The sequence below is a fragment of the Aulonocara sp. 'chitande type north' Nkhata Bay genome, linkage group LG11 (assembly GCF_057382095.1).
Source record: "Aulonocara sp. 'chitande type north' Nkhata Bay isolate Kocher_YH1m ecotype deep benthic linkage group LG11, A_spYH_male_GT1.1, whole genome shotgun sequence".
In the NCBI taxonomy this organism is placed as follows: domain Eukaryota; kingdom Metazoa; phylum Chordata; class Actinopteri; order Cichliformes; family Cichlidae; genus Aulonocara; species Aulonocara sp. 'chitande type north' Nkhata Bay.
In genome coordinates, this window is record NC_141354.1 from 39855495 (window position 1) to 39881321 (window position 25827).

A 25827-nucleotide genomic window follows, 5' to 3' on the forward strand; every position below is an offset into this window, starting at 1 on the left:
TGTGTGTGTGTGTGTGTGTGTGTGTGTGTCAGACACTGCCCCTGTACCTGGCTCAGCTGATCTTCCTGATGCCTCAGAGTCGCTCCACCTCCTTCATGGAGATGGTGGTGTTCAGTCTGTTTAACTATGGCTCCGACCGCCGCGAGGCCTTTCTGCTGCTGCAGCTCTTCACAGAAGCGCTCCGCTATGAGATCAGGTAACGATGATGTCACTGCACCTGTGTCTGAGCAGTAACGTGTTGTCACTACTTACCTGTGTGTGTGATGTCAGGCTGAAGGTGGAGCAGCCCCAGGACGTGATCACAGGAAACCCCACCGTCATCAGGATGTTGGTAAACTTCTACCGCCATGCTCGTGGTCAAAACGCCCTGCGCGAGGTGCTGGGTCCAGCTCTACAGGACGTCCTGCAGGACCGCACGCTCAGCATCAGGACCGACCCCGTGGACGTCTACAAGACCTGGATCAACCAGACCGAGACGCAGACCGGACACAAGAGGTCAGAGCGCGACTCTCCTGCGTTGCGCGTCTCTCCTGCGTTGCGCGTCTCACTTCTATTGTGCGTCTCACCTGTCTCACCAGCTCGCTGCCCTATGAGGTTTCTCCCGAAGACGCTCTGGCTCAGCCTGAAGTCCAGAGACGCATCGACATCTCCATCATCAACCTGAAGAACCTGACGGACAGAGTCCTCAAAGCCATCACCGCCAGCCTCCACAAGCTGCCGTACGTGTCTGCCTGCTGCTGCACCTCGCGTCACCAGTCTCTTCTTTGCTAAACGGTTCTGTGTTGTTGCAGGTATGGTCTGCGTTACACCGCCAAGGTCCTCAGAGACGCCCTGAAGGCAAAGTTTCCTGAAGCCGGTGAGGACGAGCTCTACAAGGTGAGAACACAGATCAACACACCTGAATCACACGATTAGTTCATTACCAGGCCTCTGGAGAATTCAAGACATGTAGAGGAGGTCATTTAGTCATTTAAAGCAGCTGTGTTGGATCAAGGATGCATCTAAAGCCTGCAGGACTCCAGGCCTGGAGTTGGACACCTGTGCTGCAGGTGATGAAGGTGGGCTGTGTTTCACGTGAATTTCTGCTCCTGCTGTGCTCAGGTGAGCTCAGACTCATGATGGATGTGTGATCAGCAGATTTGGAGGTCTACAGAAATCACAGCTCGCAGGTCGGAGCTGAGATTTGATTGGTCGCTTGACGTGAAGCTTAGTCTCTGTACGGCGGCGGGTCTTGAAGTCAGAACCACGTGGCTCTGACGCCGTGACCTGAATTGAACCAATAACACCGAGTCTGCCCTACTCCCCGCAGATCGTCGGTAACCTGGTCTACTACCGCTACATGAACCCGGCCATCGTGGCCCCGGACGGCTTCGACGTGGTGGACCGTTCGGCCAGCTCTGCTCTGCAGCCCGAGCAGCGCCACATCTTGGGCTCCATTGCCCGCGTGTTGCAGCATGCCGCTGCCAACAAACACTTCCATGGAGGTGGCTACCACATCAGAGCCCTGAACCAGTACATCAGCCAGACCCACAGCAGGTTCAGGTGGGTTTCAGGTGACCTTGCTCCGTTCTGAGGTGTCGGGGAGGTGGAGGTTCTCCTGACGGTGTTGTGTGTCTCAGGAGGTTCCTGGAGTCCGTCTGCGACGTTCCTGAACCGGAGGACAGATTCAGCATGGATGAGTACTCGGAGCTGCTGATCGTGAACAGACCCGTGATCTACATCTCTGTGAGCGAGCTGCTCAACACACACAAGGTCAGGAAGCTCCGCCTCCAGCTGTATCGTCATCTTTAGACCAGGTACAGGTGCATGCGCACCTGTACCTGGTCTACATAAACCCGTGAACCTCTCACATGTCTCTCTGCAGCTGCTGCTGGAGCATCAGGAGGTTTTGTGCCCGGACCCCTCAGACCCCCTCGGCCTGATTCTGAAGGATCTCGGTCCGGTTCCCGGCCTGCAGGAACTCATCGGTACAGCCAACCGATGCTCTGCTGTTGCCATCCGGTCTGAGCCGGTCAGAGTCTGACTGTTTTCTGTCCTTCAGGTGAGTCCGCGGCTGATCCAGGATCAGACTCTCAGAGTAGCAAGATGGAGGTCTCTCTGACCCTGACCAACAAGTTTGACATCTTCGACGACGCCAACAACACACCGGACCCCAGAGGACTTCTGCTCAGGTAACCCCGCCTCTAAGCCATTAGCCTCACCTGCTCAGTGTCTGTCAGTTTGTTTACCTGAACATTAAAGAAGAACCCGGTGTTCACAGAAAACATTTGTTTTGTTTTTCCCAGCACCAAGCAGCTGATCATCGATGTCATCAGGACGCAGTCAGGTGACTCTCTGCGTGACATCCTGAGGACGACACCGTCACGCGACCAGGTAAAACTCGCACTAATAGGTTGGTTGGTGACTGGCACCCGCTGCAGTCTTGATGTCTAGAGATAGCACGATACCACTTTTTCATGACCGATATCATAAATTTTGATATCTGTCGATACCGATATGAATCCGATAGTGTATTTTATAATCAATAAAACGTTTTTTTATTATCATATCATACCGTTCACGGTGATACCGGTGTAATGTTGGGCAACGATAAGAAAATGAAACATGGCGATAGAATATGGGTAAAATGTGCATGCGCTGTGCCTTTGTTTACATACGCACATGGCAGCGACGCAGAAGGAGAAGAGTGAAAGCGGATCGTTGAATGAAACAATGAACCTGAACTGGTTTGTAAAACGCTGCAGCTTCACTGGTGTGGAACTGGTTTAGCTTTCGTCCGTCAGATACACAACAAAGCACTATTTTTGGTAGCGCATGCTAGCGGGCCGTCGTTATTACCGCGTTGTTTGGAAAATACGGCGCACTTAAAATCATCCTTTGATTTGTCTGAAAGTTGACAGAGCCCCTTATAATCCCGTGTGCCTTATGTCTGAACTCTGGTTGTGTTTACTGACCTCGAAACGATTTTATGTGCACGGTGCTCGAAAATCTGTCAGATGTTTCAGTACGACTTTGCTGAGCTACGAAGCCGCACCGCTTGATGGATTGTCGGAGCGTTACGGCTGTCGTAGGCGGAGCCTCGCGGAGTGATACGTACTGTGCTTCAGCATAATGTTACCGTATTGTGCGTGTATGACCTCTTTTTAAGTGTTGTGGATATTATACATGGTTATGCTGAGGATATGTCGGCCAGTTTCCACTGGAAACGCCTTTTGGTTAAACTGTCAGCGAGGAGTTTGCATTTGCACTGTTACATGTTTATATAACTTTAATGCAGATAAAAAACAGCTGCTTGTTTAAGTGAAAATACTTTGACGTTTTTTTTTTGTTTTTTGCACTAATAAAGTTGTGGAGTTGTAAAGTATTTTGTCTTGCATCAATTATATCGTCAGTTATATCGTTATCGCAGATTTTCAAATGTATATCGTGATAAATATTTTTGGTCATATCGCCCTGCACTAGAACCACCCCCCACCCTCCACCTCATGATGCTTAAACGACGCAATCAACCTAAATTTAATGCACGTGTAAAAAAACATAAAATAAAATAAAAAATGCACAGAAATAAATTATTTTTCAAGAATAATTAAATAGATTCAACATCTTTCTTCAACAGAACTGCAGACTGCACAGATGGTATCTTCCCAAAGGGAAAAAGTACTATAGCTTACTAGAGTATATTAGACTTACTATAGTTACTATATACAGTAATGGACTTCTATATATTTTACATCAGATTAAAACGTTGGGTGTAAGATTCAGATAATTATTTATTAAAAGCTAGACATGACAATGAGAAAGAAAAGTATGTCTTTGTGCCCCCTTTTCCCTGTTCATGCCCTATCGGCCCCCCTGGCTACACTTTGCTAGATCCGCCCCTGCACAGTTACAGCCATCAGCTACGTAGAAAAAGATCCTGGTGTAGAAAGTAATATTAAATACATTCTAACAACAGCTGATCAAGCTTAAACTTGCTGCTGTTGTTCAGCCGCTGGTTTCCTCTTTCAACCAGACCGCCGAAAGGTCTCGCACGCCACAGCGCTATATCATGTGACGCACACTGCTCTGACGTGCTACGGTTATGAGCCAAGTTACGCCATGTCGCAAGTTTTGTGAGGTGCTTTTGTGATATTTAATGGATCGGATTTCATTTTTTATTTCTCTCTGATATCCGATCCAGCATTTTAGGTCCGTATCGGACCGACACGGATACGTAATATCGGATCGGCCCATCTCTAATGATGTCATCTGATCTCTTCAAACAGGAAGTGTGTCACGATTGGCTGATGCAGCGCCGCGCCCAGCAGGATGCTCGGACTCCTGAGAAGATGAAGCGGAACCAGTCGCTGGTCGCCAATGGCAACCTGAGCCTGGAGGAGAAGAAGAGGAAGATCCTGAGGAGTCTTCGTCGTCTGGAGGGACTCGGCACCCTGAAACCGCCAGACAGCGAGAACCAGATCCTGCAGATGATCGCCAAGGTAACGAGACCTGCCTCCATCTCCTCCTATTCCAGCGTCCTCCTTCGCTACATCCTGGCATGTTTCTGGTTTTGTTTGCGGTTTTTTTGTTCTTTTTGCCTGCATGTTTTTGAAAACGTCCCTGACTATGATGTCACTGCACGTTTCCCCACCAGGACATCCGTCAGCAACGTCTCCACCGCCAGCGCCGAGGGGCGGAGCTCCTGAAGCTCCATCAGACTCTCAGCAGCCTACAGGCTAAGAGCAGCTTCCACAGTGAGCAGGTGGACTATTACAGGCATTACATCACTTCCTGTCTGGACAACCTCACCGCCAGGTATGCACAAGCAGGTGTTTTTGGGTAACGACCTAGCATTTTTCATCTCAGGCCATTAGCATCAGATATAACTTTCTGTTCTCGGACGTGGCGGCGCCAAATGTTTAGAAGTACCGCAGCAATGAACAGTAATGGGGCGGGGCTGTGGTGACATCACACCACTGTGGTGTGAACCAGGCGTTTTCACCTCGAGAGCTGTGAGGCGGTGGGGCAGGACGAACAAACGTTTGTCACACAATCAACAACACAAGGGATAAACTAAAGTACAACAAACAAAGTAATTCGGGAACAGGTGAGCCGAGGTTGACCACGAGCCCCGGGTACAGGAAGCTCTATCAGAGGCGCCAGAATACGAGAGCTTTAAACCGTGCGTTCAAAATCTGAGTGAGGAGAAGCTCGCTGAGGTACGAGCTGAATGTTTGCATGAAAAGTTCAAACATCACCAAGAGCGTTGGCGTCACGAGCTGAGCCGGCATCCACGCTGACCTGCCATCAGCTGATCTTAAATATCCACCAACGGCTCCTGAAACAGGAAAGAGGTGCTTAGACCGCGTGTGTCCTGAAGGTGCACGTCACGAGGCTGTCAGTGAGGCGATAGGCCTGTCAGTAAGGTCCATCACTGATTGGCTTGTTCTTGCAGCAAATCGACCAATCAGAAGGCGGCAGACGGCAAAGGGAGGAACAAGCTTCCTGCTCTGAGCTACAGTGCCACCCGGCTGCACGAGAAGGGCGTTCTGCTGGAGATCGAAGACCTGCCAGTCACGCAGTGAGCGCAGAACACACAGCCGGCACACGTATGACACGCGGTGAGGACGCGTGCTCACGATCTCTCTGTTTCCAGGTTTAAGAACGTCATGTTTGAGATTGCTGCCGGGCCTGAGAGAGGAAGTTTCAAAGTAAAAGCTCGATTCCTCGGCGTGGAGATGGAGGAGTTCCTGCTCAAATACCAGGTAGGACCGAGGCCGGACCACGTCGAACCGGGCCACATAAACCAGGTGATACGAGTTTAACGTGTGTGTGTGTGTGTGTGTGTGTGTGTGTGTGTTAGGACCTGCTGCAGCTGCAGTATGAGGGCGTGGCTGTGATGAAGATGTTCAGTAAGGCCAAAGTCAATGTGAACCTCCTCATCTTCCTCCTCAACAAGAAGTTCTTCAAGAAGTGAGAGGAGCGGCACTCATACTCGGCTTCTGTGGCGAGGCCTCGTCCCACACTCCTGTCTATAAACAGGAAACTGAACGGCGTTTTATACCAAATGATCAGGATGAATCTCACTAAATTTGACTGACTTTATATCTCGCTCAGTGGGATGTCTTCATACACTCCTGTCTGTGCTGTAATCACTGAGTTAGTGCTCTGTCTGCAGCGCTGTCTTTGTTTTTATGTCTGTAAAATTTAACTAAAGTGATTCTTTTTTATTTCACGTGATATTTTTATGCATGTTTATATGATACTAATCAAACACCTGTTTTAATATCTCACTACAGTATTTGGATGTGGTGCAGAGTGAGGCATCTTACCTCAGTGTCTCTCTTTGTATGGGAACGTGTGTTTCAGTTTAATTTGGAGGAGTGACACATCAGTGTTTTTATCCTATCTTGGTTTGTTTCTCAGGATTCAAACCACACTAAGCTGTCTTATTTTTGAAAGGTTTGACCCTTTCAGGACTCCGTAGTGGCGCATTGGTCACTGATGTCTGGTTGTAATGTTTAGCTGCACTGAGCTGTGACCAATCAATACCAGCTGATCAATGCCTGTAAATATTTCCTGTCATTTCCTTTTTCTTTTGTCTTTGCTACAATAAATAAACATGAACATTTCAGTCATTATTTCTATTTTTAATTTAAAAGTTAAAAGACTAAGAGTGCGAGTGCGTGTAAAAACTGATGATGGCCACGAACAAGCTGAATGTTGCTTCTTTTTTTTTTTTTTTTCCTGAGCTGTGATACACTTTGGATTCTAGCCAATCATTTTACGTTTCCGAGGATAGTAGGCGGGCCCAGGTACGTAGGTTCTTTTAGAGCAGAGCTACAGATTAAAAATGTCCAAGGCGAAGCGGTCAAAAGTCTGGCTGTACTTCACAGCAAAATATGCAAACTCAGCAGCAACAAGTGCTTTAAGCTGATACTGTGATACTGTCAAAGGAGGTAACACCTCGAATCTGATGAAACACCTGGCGACGCATAGCGGTTTTTTAAAAGCCGAGAAATGCGCCGTATTTGATAGCTTGCTGCGAGACCTCACACTGAGCGCATCTACTGCGGGTGTGGTGCCTGTTATCAACCCGGAGTTAGCAACATCCCCAAAAACACGAAGAGGAGAGTCCTGGCCCCTAGCCCTGCCAGTGTAGCAGAACCTGCGGCTCTTTAGTCCTTATAGTGCGGCTCCGCGTGGTTTGGGAAAATAAATTAGAAGTATTTAGCTGAAGTGTAATTTATTTATGTTAGTTCTTTTTTAACTTGTAGTTCTAAATTGGAAGATTATTGTGATATTGAAATATAAAAATAAAATTATATTCTATTTTTTTCATCGCTCAAAATAAGCGTCACACTCGTGGAAGCTGGTGTACCCGCCGAAACGGCGTGCATTTACCGAGACTTTCAACCCCAGCCAGGCCAATTATGGCTCTTCGGATCCACATCATGTCAGCAGCTGTTCCCCAACTATGTTAAAACAAACACGCTCACGCCTCACAGACGACAGCTTACAGTCCTGCGTAAAGATGAAAGTGACTTCGTACAGCCCCGATCTGCAGACGCTGTGCGCAGAGGTTCAGGAGCAGAAGTCCCGTTGTAAACATATCACGGCAGACCCGACGATGTTTCCATGAACAGGCTTTTCAGCATCTCTTTATTGACCACTTTTCACACACGGTTGCTGTGCGCACACAGCCGACTGTAGCTTTGCAGCTCACAGCCCGACACACACCAACACAACAGCAGAGAGAGCACAGACGTAAAGGCGGCGAGGCGTGATTGCGGGTGCCGCTCAGGTGCGTCCGCCTCCCCCTCCCACACACATTAACCAGGTAAAATACATATTTAGGCAGAATTTAACAAATATCTATTTTTCATCTTTCAGCAGCATAGAGCTTTTATCCAATTATTTTTTACAAGTCAGGTCAAGGCTCCAAAAGCCCAAAGGAGATATAAGGGTGGCGGCTCACAGCAGTTTTTGTTTGCTGGATCATTTTAGTTCAGCTGGGTGTCTTTCCTTTTGTTATATTTCTTTAAGAGTTCAAAACGTGTTAATTGCATAAATAAAATGTAACTTTCTCTGTAGCACTTCATGGATTTAAGCAACACACCTTAGTTATTCACACAAAGCATAAAGGTAAAAAACAATATATACAGTGTTATCTTCATTTTAGATGTCAAAAAGTATTTGCAGCTCCCAGAGTTTTCTTTTGCGTGGAAACCGCGTCCAGGTGGCTCTTTGGGTGTTAAAGGTTGCCGACCCCTGGCCTAAGGGAAGCATGTATAATGTAAACAGAATTGGTCCTAGCACTGAACCCTGTGGAACTCCATAATTAACCTCAGTGTGTGAAGAGGACTCTCCATTTACATGCACAAACTGGAGTCTATTAGATAGATATGATACAAACCACTGCAGCGCAGTACCTGTAATACCTACAGCATGTTCTAATCGCTCTAATAGGATATTATGGTCGATGGTGTTGAAAACTGATTACATTTAAGATTGAAGCAGTAATTAATGGCAGGACTTCTTTGAGCAGTTTTGTAGGAATGGGGTCTAAAAGACACGTTGATGGTTTGGAGGAAGTAATTATTGAAGTTAACTCAGAAAGATCAATTGGAGAAAAAGAGTCTAAATGAATATCAGTGGTACTGAAAGTAGCTGTAGATAATATTACATCTGTGGGATTTTCTCTAATGATTAAAATTTTATTTGTGAAGAAGTTCATGAAGTCATTACTAGTTAACATTAAAGGGATGGTTGGCTCAACAGAGAGAGAGTACGATCGTGCACTGTAGACTGAATCATTGCGATGCATTGTAGAAAAAATACCGGCTAAAAGTGGTTTCAAGCTGCCCCAGAGAAAGTAATTGGTAGGAAACCCTGAGAGAAAATACGACTGAATGAAATCTAACTTGAAGGCTACACTCGAAGAGGTAGACTTTGTTTCCACCACTGCTGGCATCTGGACAGTAAATAATAAATGTTTTATGGGTCTCCACTTTACAGCGCAACAAGGCCGCCCTAGCATGCAAGAGAATTATAGGCAGCCATACCTATGATGTAATTAGAGCAGAGATTGAAGAAATCCATTTATCATATGGACTAAAAGCTAAAGTTGTTGCCACTGTAACGGATAATGCATCCAATTTTGCCAACGCATTGAGTATGTCAGCCCTGTGATCTGGAGTCTGAATCTGAAAATGAAGAAGGTGATGATGAGGAACCGACTTTTACTGATGTAATAGAAGCTCTTTCAACCACATCTGGTGATGCACAGTTTAGCCTCCCTCCATACTACAGATGTGCATCGTACACAATTAACCTGATTCCAACAACTGATGTTGATAAACATCTAAATTCCTGTGCCGACACCAAGGCCAAGACAGGTAGGAGTAGCATTGCAAAATGTTCTGCTCTTTGGACTAAAGCAAGTCGATCAACATTAGCCTCTGAACAGGTGGAGGATGTCAGCTGCAGGAAGCTAAGGGTGCTCACATCCACAAGGTGGAATTCCCTGTATGAGGCCATTTCCAGAATCATCACAATTCCCTTGAATGAACTTAATCCCCTGTGTGTAAAACTGGGAATTAAGTGCCTTAATGAAAGGGAGTACCAATTCTTGAAAGAGTACTGCACTGTGATGAAGCCCCTGACAGCAGCTCTGGACATCTTACAAGGGGATGAGTGAACCTATGGGGCTTTAAGGCCAACACTCACAAGTCTGAAGTCAAAGACACTTGCCCTGAAAGATGACCTCTCGAGAATGACAGCCAGCCTTCCAATTATTAAAATGATAGAACAAGAGTCCAAATATTCATCTCTTGGTAAATATCAGGGATATTGATCATCATTAATCATGAATATTAATCATAATATCAACAAAGTCTCAACCCAAATTAAATCTCAGACGGTATTGATAGCAGATACAGTGGGGCAAAAAAGTATTTAGTCAGCCACCGATTGTGCAAGTTCCCCCACCTAAAATGATGACAGAGGTCAGTAATTTGCACCAGAGGTACACTTCAACTGTGAGAGACAGAATGTGAAAAAAAAATCCATGAATCCACATGGTAGGATTTGTAAAGAATTTATTGGTAAATCAGGGTGGAAAATAAGTATTTGGTCAATAACAAAAATACAACTCAATACTTTGTAACATAACCTTTGTTGGCAATAACAGAGGTCAAACGTTTACTATAGGTCTTTACCAGGTTTGCACACACAGTAGCTGGTATTTTGGCCCATTCCTCCATGCAGATCTTCTCGAGAGCAGTGATGTTTTGGGGCTGTCGCCGAGCAACACGGACTTTCAACTCCCGCCACAGATTTTCTATGGGGTTGAGGTCTGGAGACTGGCTAGGCCACTCCAGGACTTTCAAATGCTTCTTACGGAGCCACTCCTTTGTTGCCCGGGCGGTGTGTTTTGGATCATTGTCATGTTGGAAGACCCAGCCTCGTTTCATCTTCAAAGTTCTCACTGATGGAAGGAGGTTTTGGCTCAAAATCTCACGATACATGGCCCCATTCATTCTGTCCTTAACACGGATCAGTCGTCCTGTCCCCTTGGCAGAAAAACAGCCCCATAGCATGATGTTTCCACCCCCATGCTTCACAGTAGGTATGGTGTTCTTGGGATGCAACTCAGTATTCTTCTTCCTCCAAACACGACGAGTTGAGTTTATACCAAAAAGTTCTACTTTGGTTTCATCTGACCACATGACATTCTCCCAATCCTCTGCTGTATCATCCATGTGCTCTCTGGCAAACTTCAGACGGGCCTGGACATGCACTGGCTTCAGCAGCGGAACACGTCTGGCACTGCGGGATTTGATTCCCTGCCGTTGTAGTGTGTTACTGATGGTGACCTTTGTTACTTTGGTCCCAGCTCTCTGCAGGTCATTCACCAGGTCCCCCCGTGTGGTTCTGGGATCTTTGCTCACCGTTCTCATGATCATTTTGACCCCACGGGATGAGATCTTGCGTGGAGCCCCAGATCGAGGGAGATTATCAGTGGTCTTGTATGTCTTCCATTTTCTGATGATTGCTCCCACAGTTGATTTTTTCACACCAAGCTGCTTGCCTATTGTAGATTCACTCTTCCCAGTCTGGTGCAGGTCTACAATACTTTTCCTGGTGTCCTTCGAAAGCTCTTTGGTCTTGGCCATGGCGGAGTTTGGAGTCTGACTGTTTGAGGCTGTGGACAGGTGTCTTTTATACAGATGATGAGTTCAAACAGGTGCCATTCATACAGGTAACGAGTGGGGGACAGAAAAGCTTCTTACAGAAGACGTTACAGGTCTGTGAGAGCCAGAGATTTTCCTTGTTTGAGGTGACCAAATACTTATTTTCCACCCTGATTTACCAATAAATTCTTTACAAATCCTACCATGTGGATTCATGGAGTTTTTTTTCACATTCTGTCTCTCACAGTTGAAGTGTACCTCTGGTGCAAATTACTGACCTCTGTCATCATTTTAAGTGGGGGAACTTGCACAATCGGTGGCTGACTACATACTTTTTTGCCCCACTGTAACTATCCATCACAGTTATATGATGGATTACGCAGTAAAAATAGAAGTGGGCTGAAAGGTCTATTGTGTTCTTACTTATTCAGTTTGTGTATCATGTTTTTGAAAAGTAACTAAGTAACTAATTACTTTTTAAAATAAATAATCAGTAGTGTTGTGATTAAATTTTTGGAGAAGTAATCAGTAACTAATTACTTTTTTCAAGTAACTTGACCAACACTGGTCTTATCTCAGTGTCTCTGCACCCTCCTGGCCTCTGATGGCCCTCAAACTTTGTTGCAGGCTCAGTCTCTATTCTGCCTTTGCTCGCTGGACCTCTGTTTTCTCACTTATTGTCATTGCCGCTGGGATTCCGTTCTGCTGTGATGGGCCGTCGGCGTCTAACCACCAAATACCTCAAATTAAATTCTGTACTTAAATAAATCATGTTCAATTCCTTCTAATGATCTCTCTCTGCACTGAACTGTAAGCAACATTAATGATGATGATACACCTCTCCATACATGGATAAATTTTTCAGCTTCAGTTTATTGATTCTTTGGATCTTTCAGAGCTGCAAAGCACCTTAAGTGTCACGGCAACATAAAGGTAAATCTGGAGTACTTTTATTCAATAGTAAGAAGATTACATGACTAACAATGTTGACCCATCACTCCTTTGAGCGGAACTATCAGTCACTTGTGTAGAGCTTGGATGAGGGCAGGGCAGAGCCATTGCTGCGGGTGGGTTCAGGTATGTGGGCAGAGTCTACGTGGAAGGATCCTGTGCCGTCACTGAGGCAGTTCCGTAATGCTGATTGGTGATGGTACATGGCATCTAAACAACAAAAATGTCAGTTATTAGACACTAAAATAATTTAAAGCTTATAAAGCTTTATTAGTTTAGTCATAGGTCAGGTTTGCAGCAGGGGGACACTCTCAGCTAGTACTTAATGAACGCGAATGACGCTAAACGGGTAAAATAAAGAATTCCACCTGCCTTTGGACAAAACATTTGATTTTAATTTCCAGCCTGGATAAAACCACTCTTCTTCCTTCACTTTTTCTCTCAATTAAGATGATTTTGATCAGAATACACTAGCATGCTATTAATGCTTGCTGACTGGTAACATGGATTTAGGATGGGTCATCTTTAAATTGGCTACACAGATAAATATTAACTTCATTATTTATTAGGCAGGTGTACAAACTGGTCTGAGGAGGACTCTGCAGATGGACTCACCTGAAATGTGGGATTGTAACTGCCATTAGAGTCCCCTACTCCTAGACAAATGCCACACAGGCTCAGCTCAACCAAGCACAGCATGGCTGAAAATCCCCAAAATAGACTGTTGAACTGAAAGAGAGAAAAACAGGCTTCTGAAGTTTCCTCACCTTAACTAAAAACTCGAAACTGTTTCTACCGCAAGCTGGTGAAACACCTGTTACCTCTGTACCAAAGACCTCTGGAGCTGGTTCACATGCCACATTCACCTGTGCTCTGAATTCACTGTGGTGAGAATAAGGCACGACGGGACCACAGATCTGTGTTTTGAGACATTTCATTGAGCACTTCTCACCACAACAACAATTTCTTTTCTGTCTGCTCTTTTCTAAATTAAAAAAATATGAGGAATTTCTTTCCCCCTCCTCAATCCACTTGGCCCGTGAACGCACAAAAGCTCCTTCTGCTTTATTTAGGTAGAGCTGATCTAATTTAGTTTGCAACTCCATAAGTTTACTCCTTTCTTGGGTATTTAGATCATCTTTACTACAGCAATAAGTAATTTCTTGGAATAATTTACATTCATATTCTCTTTGCTTTTGACTTATGTTTTTACTGAATTGAATACTAAATTCTCTAATTTTGAATTTAATGAATTCCCATTTACTGATATATCCTACAATTAGATGATCAGCCATAATATCTTTTATAATTTTTTTGACTATGTTGCAGTAGTCTTCATTTTGTAAAAGTTTGGCATTGAACTTCCAATAACTTCTTTTATTTGATTGTCTAATTTCCGATTCTAAGCACAGTTCAATAAAGCAATGATCTGAAAGAGGTGCATTTGACATCAACAGTGTGGTTAAGAATGATGTCACTTCCTAGCCAATAGTCTATTCTAGACTTACAAGCTCCATTTGGTTTAAACCAGGAAAAGCTCTTAATTCCTGGATTTCTTACTCTCCAAATATCTGTCAAATTGTTGTTTATCAAAAAATCTATAATTAGGTTATTTTTTTGTGGTCTACCTGTCCTTGAGGGCCATCTATCAGTCCATTCATCAGGAGTCATATTCCAATCACCACCCATTAAAATGTATTCTGTAGGGTATCGACCTTTAAGTTCAAAAATATTTGAAGTTATATCTTCTAACATAATTTTATTCTGACTTTCATTATTATATCCATAAACATTGACTAAAATGAAAAACAAACTTTCAACTCTCATTGCAGCAATCAACCAATGACCATTCAAGTCAGTCCGTTGTATTACAAGATCCCCAGGAAAGTTATTGAATAAAATTGCTACACCCCCCGACCTCGTTGAGCCATGGCTAAACAGGATTTTGCTGCCCCATTGGTTTGACCAAAAAGATACATCACTATCAGATGAATGAGTCTGTTGTAGAAAAATACAGTTTGATTTTTTACCTTTGCAGTACAAAAATAAGGCTTTTCTTTTAACAGATTCTCTTAAACCCCTAACATTTAAAGAACCAAAACAAATGTTAACATTCAACATGAACTATAGACAGAATATCACTCACCACGTGAGAAAAAGAAGAAAAAAAAAGTACTAAATGCTGAGCTCCTCAGACCGCGAACAAGTTTCCACTATTTCAGTTTTTGTCATTTTTAGTTCTCCTGTCTTTCCTCAACTTTGCGTCCATCAATGAAGGCATGTGGACCACGAAAGTAGGCTCGTTTACCCGCACGTCTTGCTTCCTCCACCAGAGGCCATAGGCGCTGTCGATCTTGTATGTCCTCCTGCGGCAACATCTCTGCGAAGCTGATGCCTTCTTGCTTGCAGGTTGAAGAGTCTTTGGTGCGCCTCCACAATTCTTCTTTAATTCGCCTCTGTGTGAATAGAATAATGATGTTTCTGTTTCTGCCATCAACTCGTTTCCCTAAGTGATGGACAATATCAACGGCCTCTTCTAAGTCCGAGTCAGGGGCAATCTTCTGAAGCGTTTGCAGAACCTTCACTCTAATGTTTTCATCTTTGTCTTCCTTCACCCCTTTCAGCTTTAAGCACCACCTCATTCAGTAGCGCTCCTGTTCTCTCACTCTTCTTTTCAAGTCTTCATTTTCTTTAAGCAGCTGTTCATTCGCATTTGCCAGTTTAACAACTTTCAGTTTGCAATCGACTATCTCTGCAGCATTAAACTCTACAGCCTTAATCAAGCTGGCAACCATAGCTGCACTTTGTTTGTTTTGTTCCTTGATATCTTCCAGTTGGACTTCAAATTTCTTCTTCCCAGAATGGCTTCAAAAATAGTTTTATTGGAGATATCATCTTCCTTCTCTGAAGATTTTGTTCTCTTCTCCTCTGGCGGTTGTTTTGATGGAGTTGGCGGCGCCGAGTCTGCTCCTCGTTCTCGCTTGTTTAGGCCCACGTTGGCAGCTTCAGTGCTAGCATAGCCATGGTCACTGACTTTAGCATGCGAAGACGTCTTAGCATTGGGGTTTGACGACACAAATTGCAGCTTTGCATTCTTAATAACCTTTTGGGCATCCATAGTTATAGTTCGAGTGGAAGGAGAATAAAGTTACTTAGCAAATTTTGCGGTCTTTCGGAGCTCCTGAAAAAACACAACTGTTCAAGCTGCCATCTAGATGGCACTGTCCTCTACAGGCATCTGGATAATTTAGTCACAACACTGGAGGGTAAAATAAATACTACATAAGAGGCCATGTTAGTGAACGCTGGGAAAGAAGACTGTAGTAAAAGTGATGATGGTTTTCTTTCACCTTGGTGCACCTAAGGCATGATTCAACCTGTTCAGTCATTCCAGTATGCAGGGATCATTTAGATGTTAGTACACTGTGACTGCATGAAATCCCTTTTTCTAATAACCAAATTCTATCCCTCCTTTATCAAACATACATTTCAGCTCTTACACAGAATAACAGGGCTGCTTCTGCGCCACACAACCACTGAGTGACGTCTGTCCTTCAGATGCCCTGTTAGCTGCTGCTTTTTACATGGATGTTACTGGCAGCAGGTCTGTAGTTTTCTAAATCAGAACGATGTTCAATGCTCCTCTGATTCTCCTGTCTTTAAAAACTCCCTCATCTGAACACAGAGCACTGAAGCGCTTTCTGAGAATCTGGTACCTGCAGAGGAGGTGTGACCACAATCAAGATCCACCCCCCAAAATCCTTCAGCAGCTTTGATCAAGAGGCTGAAATCAGACGTGTAGAAGATTTTGTACAATATAAAACAAAATGTCTTACCATTTCATAGTTGTGAGTGAATGACCAGTCGGGGGTACTGGTGTTCAAGTAAGAGCTACCATAATAATGATAAGCATAATGTGGCCAAAAGGCTTCCAGGATGTAGATGATGATGGCAGCAGCTGAAGTAACTGCAGCAATAATATTGGCTCCCAGAGCGCCTCTCACCTGCAGAGCACAAAACGGGTCAGCACACCTGGAAAACCTGGCAGCACCTGAAAGGCAGATTAAACCTGTAGAAACTGCAGCTCACCAGAGTCACGGGACAGTGTGGAGACTAGTTTTAGAACAGATGTTAGAGAATATTTAATCCTGAAAAAAGTACATTTAACCACTTTATTTAACATTGATTATAGACCTGTGTCCTAATGATGGGACAGCTTTCCTTTCTGCTTCACATTAACTTTATAAATACAGAAATGGAGCTCTTTTCCAACCTGCCTAAACAGAACTTTTAATCGTTTTCCTCTCAGTCACACTTTGATGCTGTCAGTCTGCTAATATTGTACTTTCATCTGACTGGTGACCTGCCCGTGGTATACTCCATCTCTCACCCTATGAGAGCTGGCAAGGGCACAGCCTTGACTCTGAATTAGAGAAACGAGTTTGAAGCCTAATCTTGAAAGTAGAGATAGTGTCTGTCTCCTGAATCCAAACTGGAAGCTGGTTCCACAGAAGAGGGGCCTGAAAACTGAAGGCTCTGCCTCCCATTCTACTTTTAAATACTCTAGGAACAACAAGTAGGCCTGCAGAGCGAGAGCGAAGTGCTCTAATAGGGTGATATGGTACTACAAGGTCATTAAGATAAGATGGGGCCTGATTATTTAAGACCTTGTATGTGAGGAGCAGGATTTTGAATTCTGGATTTAACAGGAAGCCAAAACAGGAGAAATCTGCTCTCTCTTTCTAGTCCCTGTCAGGACTCTTGCTGCAGCACCCTGAATTTTACTTGATATCGGATCGGAAAGGAAATCAGTGGTATCGCACATCACTAGTAACCATGTTTCTGTAAGGCAGAGTAAATTTGTTGGTCAATTATTAAGTCATGTACTAACAGAGACTTGGAGGAGAGAGACCTAATATTTAATAACCCACATTTCACTGTTTTACTCTTTGGTTCAGATGTGGATACTTTATTGTTCTTTCGTTGTGATTGTTTATGTTTAAGTTGTTTGTTGCTGGTATTTAGTTTGTTTTTTGTCTGTTTGGAAGCTGACACAGTCTCTATGGAGATGGGTTTTGGGGGGGTAGCAGGAGGAGAGAAGCTGCAGAGAGGCGTGTAAGACTGCAACTCTGCTTCCTGGTCTCAACCCTGGATAGTCATATTTTGGGGGGTTTAATAAATTTGGGCAGATTTCAAAACATGTCACTCCTGGTCTGATTGGGGACCAGGGGTCTCACTCCATGATCGCAGGCTAGTTTGACTTTACGAATTGACCATAAAGTCATATTCATCTGACAATCTTAATCACACTCTAAGTTCTTCTCTCATTTCTCTGGATGTGTTTGCTCTCCTTGTCTACAGACTAGAGATGGACCGATCCGATATTACGTATCGGTATCGGTCCGATACTGACCTAATCTACTGGATCGGATATCGGAGAAAAATAAAAAATGTAATCCGATCCATTAAATATCACGAAAGCACCTCACAAAACTTGCAACACGCCGTAACTCGCCTCAGAACGTTAGCACGTCGGAGCAGTATGCATCACGTGATAGAGCAGCTGTGGCATGCGGGACCTGTAGGTGGTCTGGATAGCATGTGGAGCTTCGCTAGCAACCCGGCATTTCATCTCCGACAAAGTTATCCCCGAGAGAAGTAAAGCAAGTGTGTAAGTCCATCTCTGAATGTTTGTAAAGCATTCCTGCGTTAAGCTTAACAAACGATATATGGAGCGACTGCCTCTTCTTGCTGCTACTTCAATCATGAAACTGCTTAATGATCAGCTGATCGTCTCTCTTGTTTGTTTTTGGCCCACTTTGCACCAGAAAGAGGAAACCAGCGGCTGAACAACAGCAGCACGTTTAAGCTTGATAAGCTGTTGTTAGAATGTATTTAATATTACTTTCTACTCGAGGATCTTTTTCTACGTAGCTGACGCTGGTAACTGTGCAGGGGCGGATCTAGCAAAGTTTAGCCAGGGGGGCCAATAGGGCATGAACAGGGAAAAGGGGGCACAAAGACATACTTTTCTTTCTTATTCTCATTTAAAATGTCGAGCTTTTAATAAATAATTATCTTGCACCCAAAGTTTTAATTTGATGTAAAATGAATAGAAGTCAATTACTGTATATAGTAACTATTAAGTCTAATATATATACCCTAGTAAGCTGTAGTACTTTTTCCTTTGGGAAGGTACCATCTGTGCAGTCTGCAATTTTGTTGAAGAAAGATGTTGAATCTATTTAATATTTCTTGAGAAATAACTTATTTCTGTGCATTTTTTTCACACTGCATCAAATTAAGGTTGATTACGTCGATTAAGCATCATGAGGTGGAGCGTGAGGGGTGGTTCCCTATTTTTTATTTATTTATTTTTGTTGTTGCTGGGAGTTGGAACCCTATTAGTTAGGTTGCTTAATATTTACACTAAGTACTCTTTAAAATACCAGAATAGGGAGGATGGTGTAGGTTTAAGTTTATTAGATTGATCAGTATTGCTGAACTATGAAATATTTTTTTTTGCATACAGATATAACAGAATAGCTTTAGTGTAGTTGTTGTTTTAAACTTGAGTATGAACTTATACAAAATGCAGCAAGATATTTAAAAAACAGTTTTGTTGGTTAAAAAACACTATATCGGATTCATATCGGTATCGGCAGATATCCAAATTTATGATATCGGTATCGGACATAAAAAAGTGGTATCGTGCCATCTCTACGACAGACATACTCAAGTACCATTTATCTGGTTTGTTTTCCATCACAGGTTAGAGCCTTGTTAGGAAATGTGTTTCTTTCCACTGAAACTTTAGAGTGGGTAGCAGGTCATGCAATCACTGTAACAGTGTAAGAGTTCTGAAGAAACTCTAATGGATGGATTATCAGACCATCTCAGAAAGATCAAGGAAGAACAGACCAGGTATCTCCAGAAGCTGAAGTCCAAAATAATCAGTCACTGGAAAGTGAAATACAGCATTTATGGGACTGAACTGACTTTGTTAACTGAGCTGTGATATTATCGAGTTGTTTGGCTCTAAAAATTCACAATGAGCTATGGCCTCATTTTGTTTTTACTGACTGGATTTCAGTCAAATTACACTAAATGTTAAATTTCTGTTTCCTCGGTTGGAGAAAAATCAGGTCGAGCCTCACTCCAGTGTGTTCCAGCAGGACTACAAATTTGCAGAGACTCACCTGAAGTACAGGTATGGTGATATCACAGAGATGAGTTCCTGATCGTCTCTCTGAAGTCCCATCATATATGTTCATACATCCAGCTATGATGAACTGAAAGAGAGAGCAGTAAGAAGTCTTAGCTGACTCAGTTCAGTTCAATTCAAAGACCCTACAATAATACTCACCAACACTGGTCCCCAGATGTACACCAAGGAATCAGACACCAGACCTTTGGACCGTGTTGCCCTCAGGATCCCAAAGACCATGACAGTCAGAGCAACCATGATCTGAATCACCTGCAGGAAGACAAAGTCTCAGAGGAAACATTCAGAGCCTTTGGCTCATTCAGCCTTTGTGAGAACAAGTGATGCCAAAGATGACGTACGTGACTAGACACAGCATTTTCAGTGGACAAACGTTTCATCAAGAAGGGACTTCTTCAGTCTCAGCTGACTGCAGGTTTCCAACATTATAAACAGTACATTTGCTCAATGACTGAAACTAGCGCCACTGAATGAGCAATGGGCTGTGAGGTCAGTTCCTTGATCATTAATATGGAAATTGTCACGACTATTGATCAACAACTACTGATCAAAAACCATTTATCAATGGCCACGAGTACCATTCAACTTTCTGCTGAGAGGAAGTTTGAACTAACACACCAAACATTTTCACATGCAGATAAATGGGATAAACTTGTTGGTTATCTTTAAAAGGTAACGAGTCTGTATTCACATTTAGCTGGTCTTCTGGACATTATCTTTCTGAACTTTAATTTCCAACAGAGATTATTTTCCGAGGCGATCCAAAAGCCTCTGAGGACAGACGTCCTCTGTCATTAAAGTCAGCTGAGAGATCGACAGCAGAGCAGCAGCGTGGTTGTGAATCACATGCCTTCAGCATCCACAGGTTAAAGATCAGTGGTTTAATCATCTCTGTCTGGATTCAATCTGACCCCATCAGGATGTAAAGGTGTCTCACCCCCAGTGCCGGCAGTTGCTTTCTGGTGATGCTGTGGTCCCGGCGTAAAACTACGACCACGGTGCCCGATGCCGCCCCTGCTGATGGAGATTGCTGCATGTCTGAGCTCACGAGAGTCACAGCTGGTAGCAGATAAACTCTGGGGTGGGTCTGCCCTGACGTCAGCTGTCTGACTCATTCCTACTGCTTTTTTCACTGGATGCTCGCTCCTTCAAGTGAAATGTCTGACTAAGGCTGGTCTTTCTATGTTTATCCCAAAGAAAGGCTTTTTACTCACTTGAGCTTCATTTTTGGTAAACATTTATTTATATTTTGGCACATCGGCCATGAAAATGATCCAGTACAAGCTGTTTGCCGTTCCTGCAACAGTTTTCTATAGCAGGTTTCTAAACCAAAGTTATATTAGTTTTATATATACACAATACAGTATCGTCAACAGCACCAAAAAGTAAAACAGTGAAATGTGAATTATTAAACATTAGGTCTCTCTCTTCCAAGTTTCTGTTAGTACATGACTTAATACCTGATCAACAAATTGATTTACTCTGCCTTGTGCTGGAAGTGCTGTTCAGATCTTTGCAAATCTAATCTGTACAAAGCAACACTGGATGACTTTGGAAAAGAAAATAATGCTCAGGTTTCTAGCAGATTGCTGCAGACATGTTTTGTTGAGCTCACTGTTTTTTTCTGTTTTACTCAGACTCACCATTTCATCATATTTCATACATACATTCATACATATCATACATACTTCAGCTCTTGTAGGCTTGTTTCTTTTACACATAAAATCGTAGAATGTGTCACCGAGCAGATGTTGTTCTGATCAGGTCTTTAAATGTCATCAGCTTCTTTTAGATGCATCAAGTCCCAGAGCAAACTGGAAATGAGAGAAAAATCAGGACTGATGCCAAACAGGATGCTGCTCTGGGCAAACTTTCGGTCTGATTCAATTATCGATAATGACGTTTGGGTCCATGTTGTTCTGCATCCTGTTTACGCCCTAGCCTAGAGGAAACCAGACTGCAACAATTCTCACTGCGCTGTTGTTTTACAAGACAATCTTCAAATTCTATCTTAGAGTTGAATTTGTTGGCAATATCACTGCTCTCTTCCTTCAAAAACATGCAGATCTCAACTCGCAGATCAAAGACCTGGACAGCACCTTACCACGTGACAGCCATCGGGACTTGCTGTGATACAGAGCGGCCATGTGGTCGCATAGTGGCGGAGAAATCTGGGCTTTCTCAGGTCGTGTGATGATGTACTTGACTGTGACAAAAATGAAATCAGTCATTACGTCCCTCAGCTCAGGCCCCAGCTGTTTAGATGCCAGTGCTTTGCGGTGTATCATACAGTGCATCCACTGCACATTGGAGGAGACCTCGTTTCCCAGCCATAAGCTCCCCACACCGTCCTCAGTGATTTTAAACAGTTTCTCTGCAGTGGCTCTGCCAGGAACTTGTTTGCAGAAAAGCAATTCCTCCCTCATCTCAATCTGACATGTTATCAGTAAGCAGTCTTTCTTACTGTCAGTGGCTTCATCCATCTGCATAGACAGGCGGCTGTCACGCACCTTATCATTAAGCGGATCCTCTATGTCCTTTGACATATCATACATGCGCCTGCCAATGGTACTATTGGCCAGAGGAATGGCCTGTAGTTTGCTGGCTGCTGTGTCATCAATCATAGTTGAAACCATATCCATAGCACAGGGAAGTATTCATCCCTCTGCAATTGTGTGCAGCTTTTTACTCTGTGACACTCGGTAGGCAACTTTATACCAGCTGAGCAGAGCATTTGCCGGTGTTCTGACAAAACGTTGTACCTTTGTGTAAATTTATAGTCATGTCTATCAATCAGAATATACTGCCTTACGTGGTTTATGCCTCCATCGTACATATCTAAAGGTAGGAGGCTCTGATGCCAAATCACACTATCAAAACGTGCTTCCAGCACACAGTCATCTAATGTTAACACAGAATACAAGGAGAAACGGAGAGGAAAAGATAGCTGTTTTTATTAGAAGTTGTTACATGTTTCCTCACATTTTTTGCATTTGTATTCTCAGTTGCTCTCCTTGTATTTTGCACATTCAAAATGTGCCCATCTTTGGCAAAAATCACACGGCACCTGGAAAGGAAAAATAAATAGCTCATATTCTTTTTGGTAAATACTATTATATAACATTTTAAACATGATTAGCAAGTAATAAGACTTATGTTTTTGTTTTTAATATTTCAGTCATGCTGCGGTCTGCATCAGCATCTAACATACAGCAAACAATGCAGTAGACCTCAGCATTCCCTAAAACACATTCATTGTCATGGTCCTGCGACCATGACTCAGTGACTTTATGTTTATGTTCTTTATTGTTATTACTTTCATGATTATTCATGGCTGTTTTGGGATGGTTTGTGTTTGGGATTTTAGACACTGGGTTCTGGGTTTGTGCTCCCTCTGTTGGTCCCTGGTGTTAGTGTTCCCCTGTCTCGTCAGGTTAATCAGGTCCAGCTGTGTCTCCCACCTGTGTGTGATTTCCCAGTGTCTCTTTGTGTACTTATAGTGTGTGTTTTCCTTTGCTCCTCGTCGCGTCGTCTGTGTTCATACCCTGTGAAATCCCCTGCGTGCTCTCCCTGCTGTTCTCCCTTCATGTTCAGGTTTGCCACTCCTTTGTGTAGTTTCACCCAGTTTAGTTCATCCTTAGTTCTGTTTTGCCATCTCCACTTTATGTTTGATATTGTCAATAAATCGCCTTCACATCTGAGTAAGTGCTGCATTTGAGTCCTCCTTTCCACTCTTCACACGGCCGCTGCCCCGGACCGTGACAGTACGACGCGACCACAAGATGGACCCAGCAGCGCTTAATCCGTCCAGGGAGCTACGGGAGAATCTAATCGATGCCACACAGGAGCTGATCGACCTGTGGCTGGAAAGCCCGGGTGGCACGTCCCAGCGCGCTATAGAGAGGCGGCTACAGCGTCTGGTGACCGGTCTCCCATGGCTGCTGGACTCGCTCTGTTCGTGGGAGCGGGAGTTTCTCCTTTTGGACCTTGGACTTCACCCCCCGTCTGCATTCACTTTCGAGCAGCCCGATGCGGTGAGTCAGCGGGATGCATTGCTTTCCCCAGTTTCCGGGACTTTGTTTTCTGGGGCTATTCAGAGCGGGATGGGAGACTGTATGGATCGCTTACCTACCTTCGTGGTAACGGATCCTTCCCAAGTGGGCGTGTACAAACCCGCTGCAAAACTGACAGACTGTGTCTCTGCCGCTCCTTCTGAGCCAGGACTTTATTGCCATTCTCCGGCTCAGTTCTGTGTCCAACCACAAGCTTCCCAGTCTGTAGCTCAACCATTAGCCTCCCTTAAGCCACAATTTTCACACTGTTTTTCCACCGCTGTTTCTGAGCAGGGAGACAAACTGTTTCACTACGGACCTGTTCCTCAAAAGCTGGCTACATTAGAGACTATTGCTCACTCCGGGGCTTCCCCAGAGGCTGGGTTTCTGCCCTCAGCTTACTCTGGACCCCTGGAGGCCAAGATGCCAGCTGTGAACTGCACCGGGCTGTCACTGCCTGAGCAGGGTCAGTGCTCTGCGCAGCTGCAGCCCTCCTTATGTGTGCCGGAGGCCCACGTGCCTACTGGTTTTGTTTCATATGTGCCAGAGGCCCACGTGCCTACTGGTTTTGTTTCATGTGTGCCAGAGGCCCACGTGCCTACTGGTTTTGTTTCATGTGTGCCGGGGGCCCCGGTGCCCACTGGTTCTGCGGCTGTTTTCGCTGGGGGGCCCGAGGAGCCCGTCCAGCCTCCTGCTTCGCCTGCTGGGGGGCCCGAGGAGCCCGTCCAGCCTCATGCCACACTGACTGCCACGTCGGCTGGGGGGCCCGAGGATCCCGTCCGGCCACCTGTGGCTGCTTCTCCACCTGTGGCTGCAGCGCCGCCTCCTGCAGTACCATCACCTGCAGCGCTACCACCTGCTACTGCCACGCCTCAGCCTGAAGCTTCAGCTACAGCGTCAGCTTCGCCTAGCCCAGCTTCAGCTACAGCTTCATCCTCGCCTGGCCCGGTTTCATCCTCGCCTGGCCCGGTTTCATCCACGCCTGGTCCGGCTTCATCCTCGGCTTCATCCTCGCCTGATTCTGGTCCAGCTTCATCCTCACCTGGCCCAGCTTCAGCTACAGCGTCAGCTTCGTCCTCGCCCGGCCCAGCTTCAGCTACAGCTTCGTCCTCGCCCGGCCCGGCTTCAGCTACAGCTTCTTCATCGCCTGGCCCGGTTTCATCCACGCCTGGCCCGGTTTCATCTCCAGCTTCATCCACGCCTGGTCCGGCTTCATCCACACCTGGCCCGGCTTCATCCACGCCTGGCCCGGTTTCATCTCCAGCTTCATCCACGCCTGGTCCGGCTTCATCCACGCCTGGCCCGGTTTCATCTCCAGCTTCATCCACGCCTGGTCCGGCTTCGGCTTCTGCTTCAGCATCGCCTGGTCCAGCCTTCGTGTCTGCATCCTCGTCTGGTCCAGCCTTCGTGCCCGCATCCTCGGCCACAGCATCCTCATCTTCACCCACTGCGCCTGGTCCAGCCTCCGCTTCAGCATCCTCATCAGCCTCGTCTGGTCCGGCCTTCGTGTCTGCATCATCGTCTGGTCCGGCCTTCGTGTCTGCATCATCGTCTGGTCCGGCCTTCGTGTCTGCATCATCATCTCCGCCTGCTGCGGTCCCGGCTTCCGTGCCCTCAGCCTCGCCTGGCCCAGCCTCGTTTGGGTCTGGAGCTAAACGGCCGTTTTCTGGACCGCTGGCCGGGCTACTGGCCGGGCGCCGTTGCCTGAGCGGCCGCCGTTGCCTTCCGCACGGCCGGCCCCCGGACCGCCATTGCCTGAGCGGCCGCCGTTGCCTTCCGCACGGCCGGCCCCCGGACCCTCTTCGCCTGAGTGGCCGCCGTTGCCTTCCGCACGGCCGGCCTCCTGAACCTTTTGTGCGCCTCCACGGCCTTCTTCGTGGCCGGCCTCCTGAACTGTCCCATCCTGGCCTCCTGTGTTATCGGGCCCCTGGCCGGCCACCTGAACTGTGTTTTGGACTCTGCTCCCCTGTGAGTTTTTTTTTGTGAACATTTGTTTGGGACTCTGGGGCCTCCGTCTTTGGTCTTGGCCCGGTCCCTCCGTCCTGGGCCCCCTGCCGCCCGCCCAGATCTGGTGGTGTGTTTCTGTGGCTGTCGGGGGCCGGCCCTTGAGGGGGGGGTACTGTCATGGTCCTGCGACCATGACTCAGTGACTTTATGTTTATGTTCTTTATTGTTATTACTTTCATTATTATTCATGGCTGTTTTGGGATGGTTTGTGTTTGGGATTTTAGACACTGGGTTCTGGGTTTGTGCTCCCTCTGTTGGTCCCTGGTGTTAGTGTTCCCCTGTCCCGTCAGGTTAATCAGGTCCAGCTGTTTCCCCCACCTGTGTGTGATTTCCCAGTGTCTCTTTGTGTACTTATAGTGTGTGTTTTCCTCTGCTCCTCGTCGCGTCGTCTGTGTTCATACCCTGTGAAATCCCCTGC

General features: G+C 45.3%; 2 protein-coding genes and 1 pseudogene across 8 annotated transcripts in view; 2 read left to right on the forward strand and 1 right to left on the reverse strand.

Moving 5' to 3' along the window:
- iqgap3 (IQ motif containing GTPase activating protein 3) overlaps positions 1-6617 on the forward strand; it is a 19977-nt gene extending 13360 nt beyond the window's left edge. For all 7 annotated transcript variants that reach the window (XM_086312727.1, XM_086312726.1, XM_086312721.1 and 4 more), the window contains exons 25-38: positions 33-196; positions 271-495; positions 579-719; positions 792-876; positions 1310-1542; positions 1620-1752; positions 1865-1967; positions 2042-2171; positions 2286-2373; positions 4266-4478; positions 4634-4794; positions 5435-5560; positions 5636-5744; positions 5843-6617. In XM_086312727.1, coding sequence (XP_086168853.1) covers positions 33-196; positions 271-495; positions 579-719; positions 792-876; positions 1310-1542; positions 1620-1752; positions 1865-1967; positions 2042-2171; positions 2286-2373; positions 4266-4478; positions 4634-4794; positions 5435-5560; positions 5636-5744; positions 5843-5956 — 2025 coding nt within the window. In that variant the 3' untranslated portion in view covers positions 5957-6617. The remainder of the gene's footprint in view (positions 1-32; positions 197-270; positions 496-578; positions 720-791; positions 877-1309; positions 1543-1619; positions 1753-1864; positions 1968-2041; positions 2172-2285; positions 2374-4265; positions 4479-4633; positions 4795-5434; positions 5561-5635; positions 5745-5842) is intronic.
- Positions 6542-9679, forward strand: LOC147319880 (uncharacterized; annotated as a pseudogene).
- A 2422-nt stretch (positions 9680-12101) lies between these two features.
- LOC147319881 (uncharacterized) lies at positions 12102-21974 on the reverse strand. Its single transcript, XM_086309812.1, has 7 exons — positions 21455-21974; positions 20288-20388; positions 19492-19602; positions 19325-19417; positions 15962-16129; positions 12741-12854; positions 12102-12335 (listed from the first exon to the last, which is right to left on the reverse strand). The coding sequence occupies exons 1-7, from the start codon at positions 21972-21974 to the stop codon at positions 12267-12269; spliced, it is 1176 nt and encodes a 391-aa protein (XP_086165938.1). The 3' UTR covers positions 12102-12266.
- Between the last annotated feature and the right edge of the window lie 3853 nt (positions 21975-25827).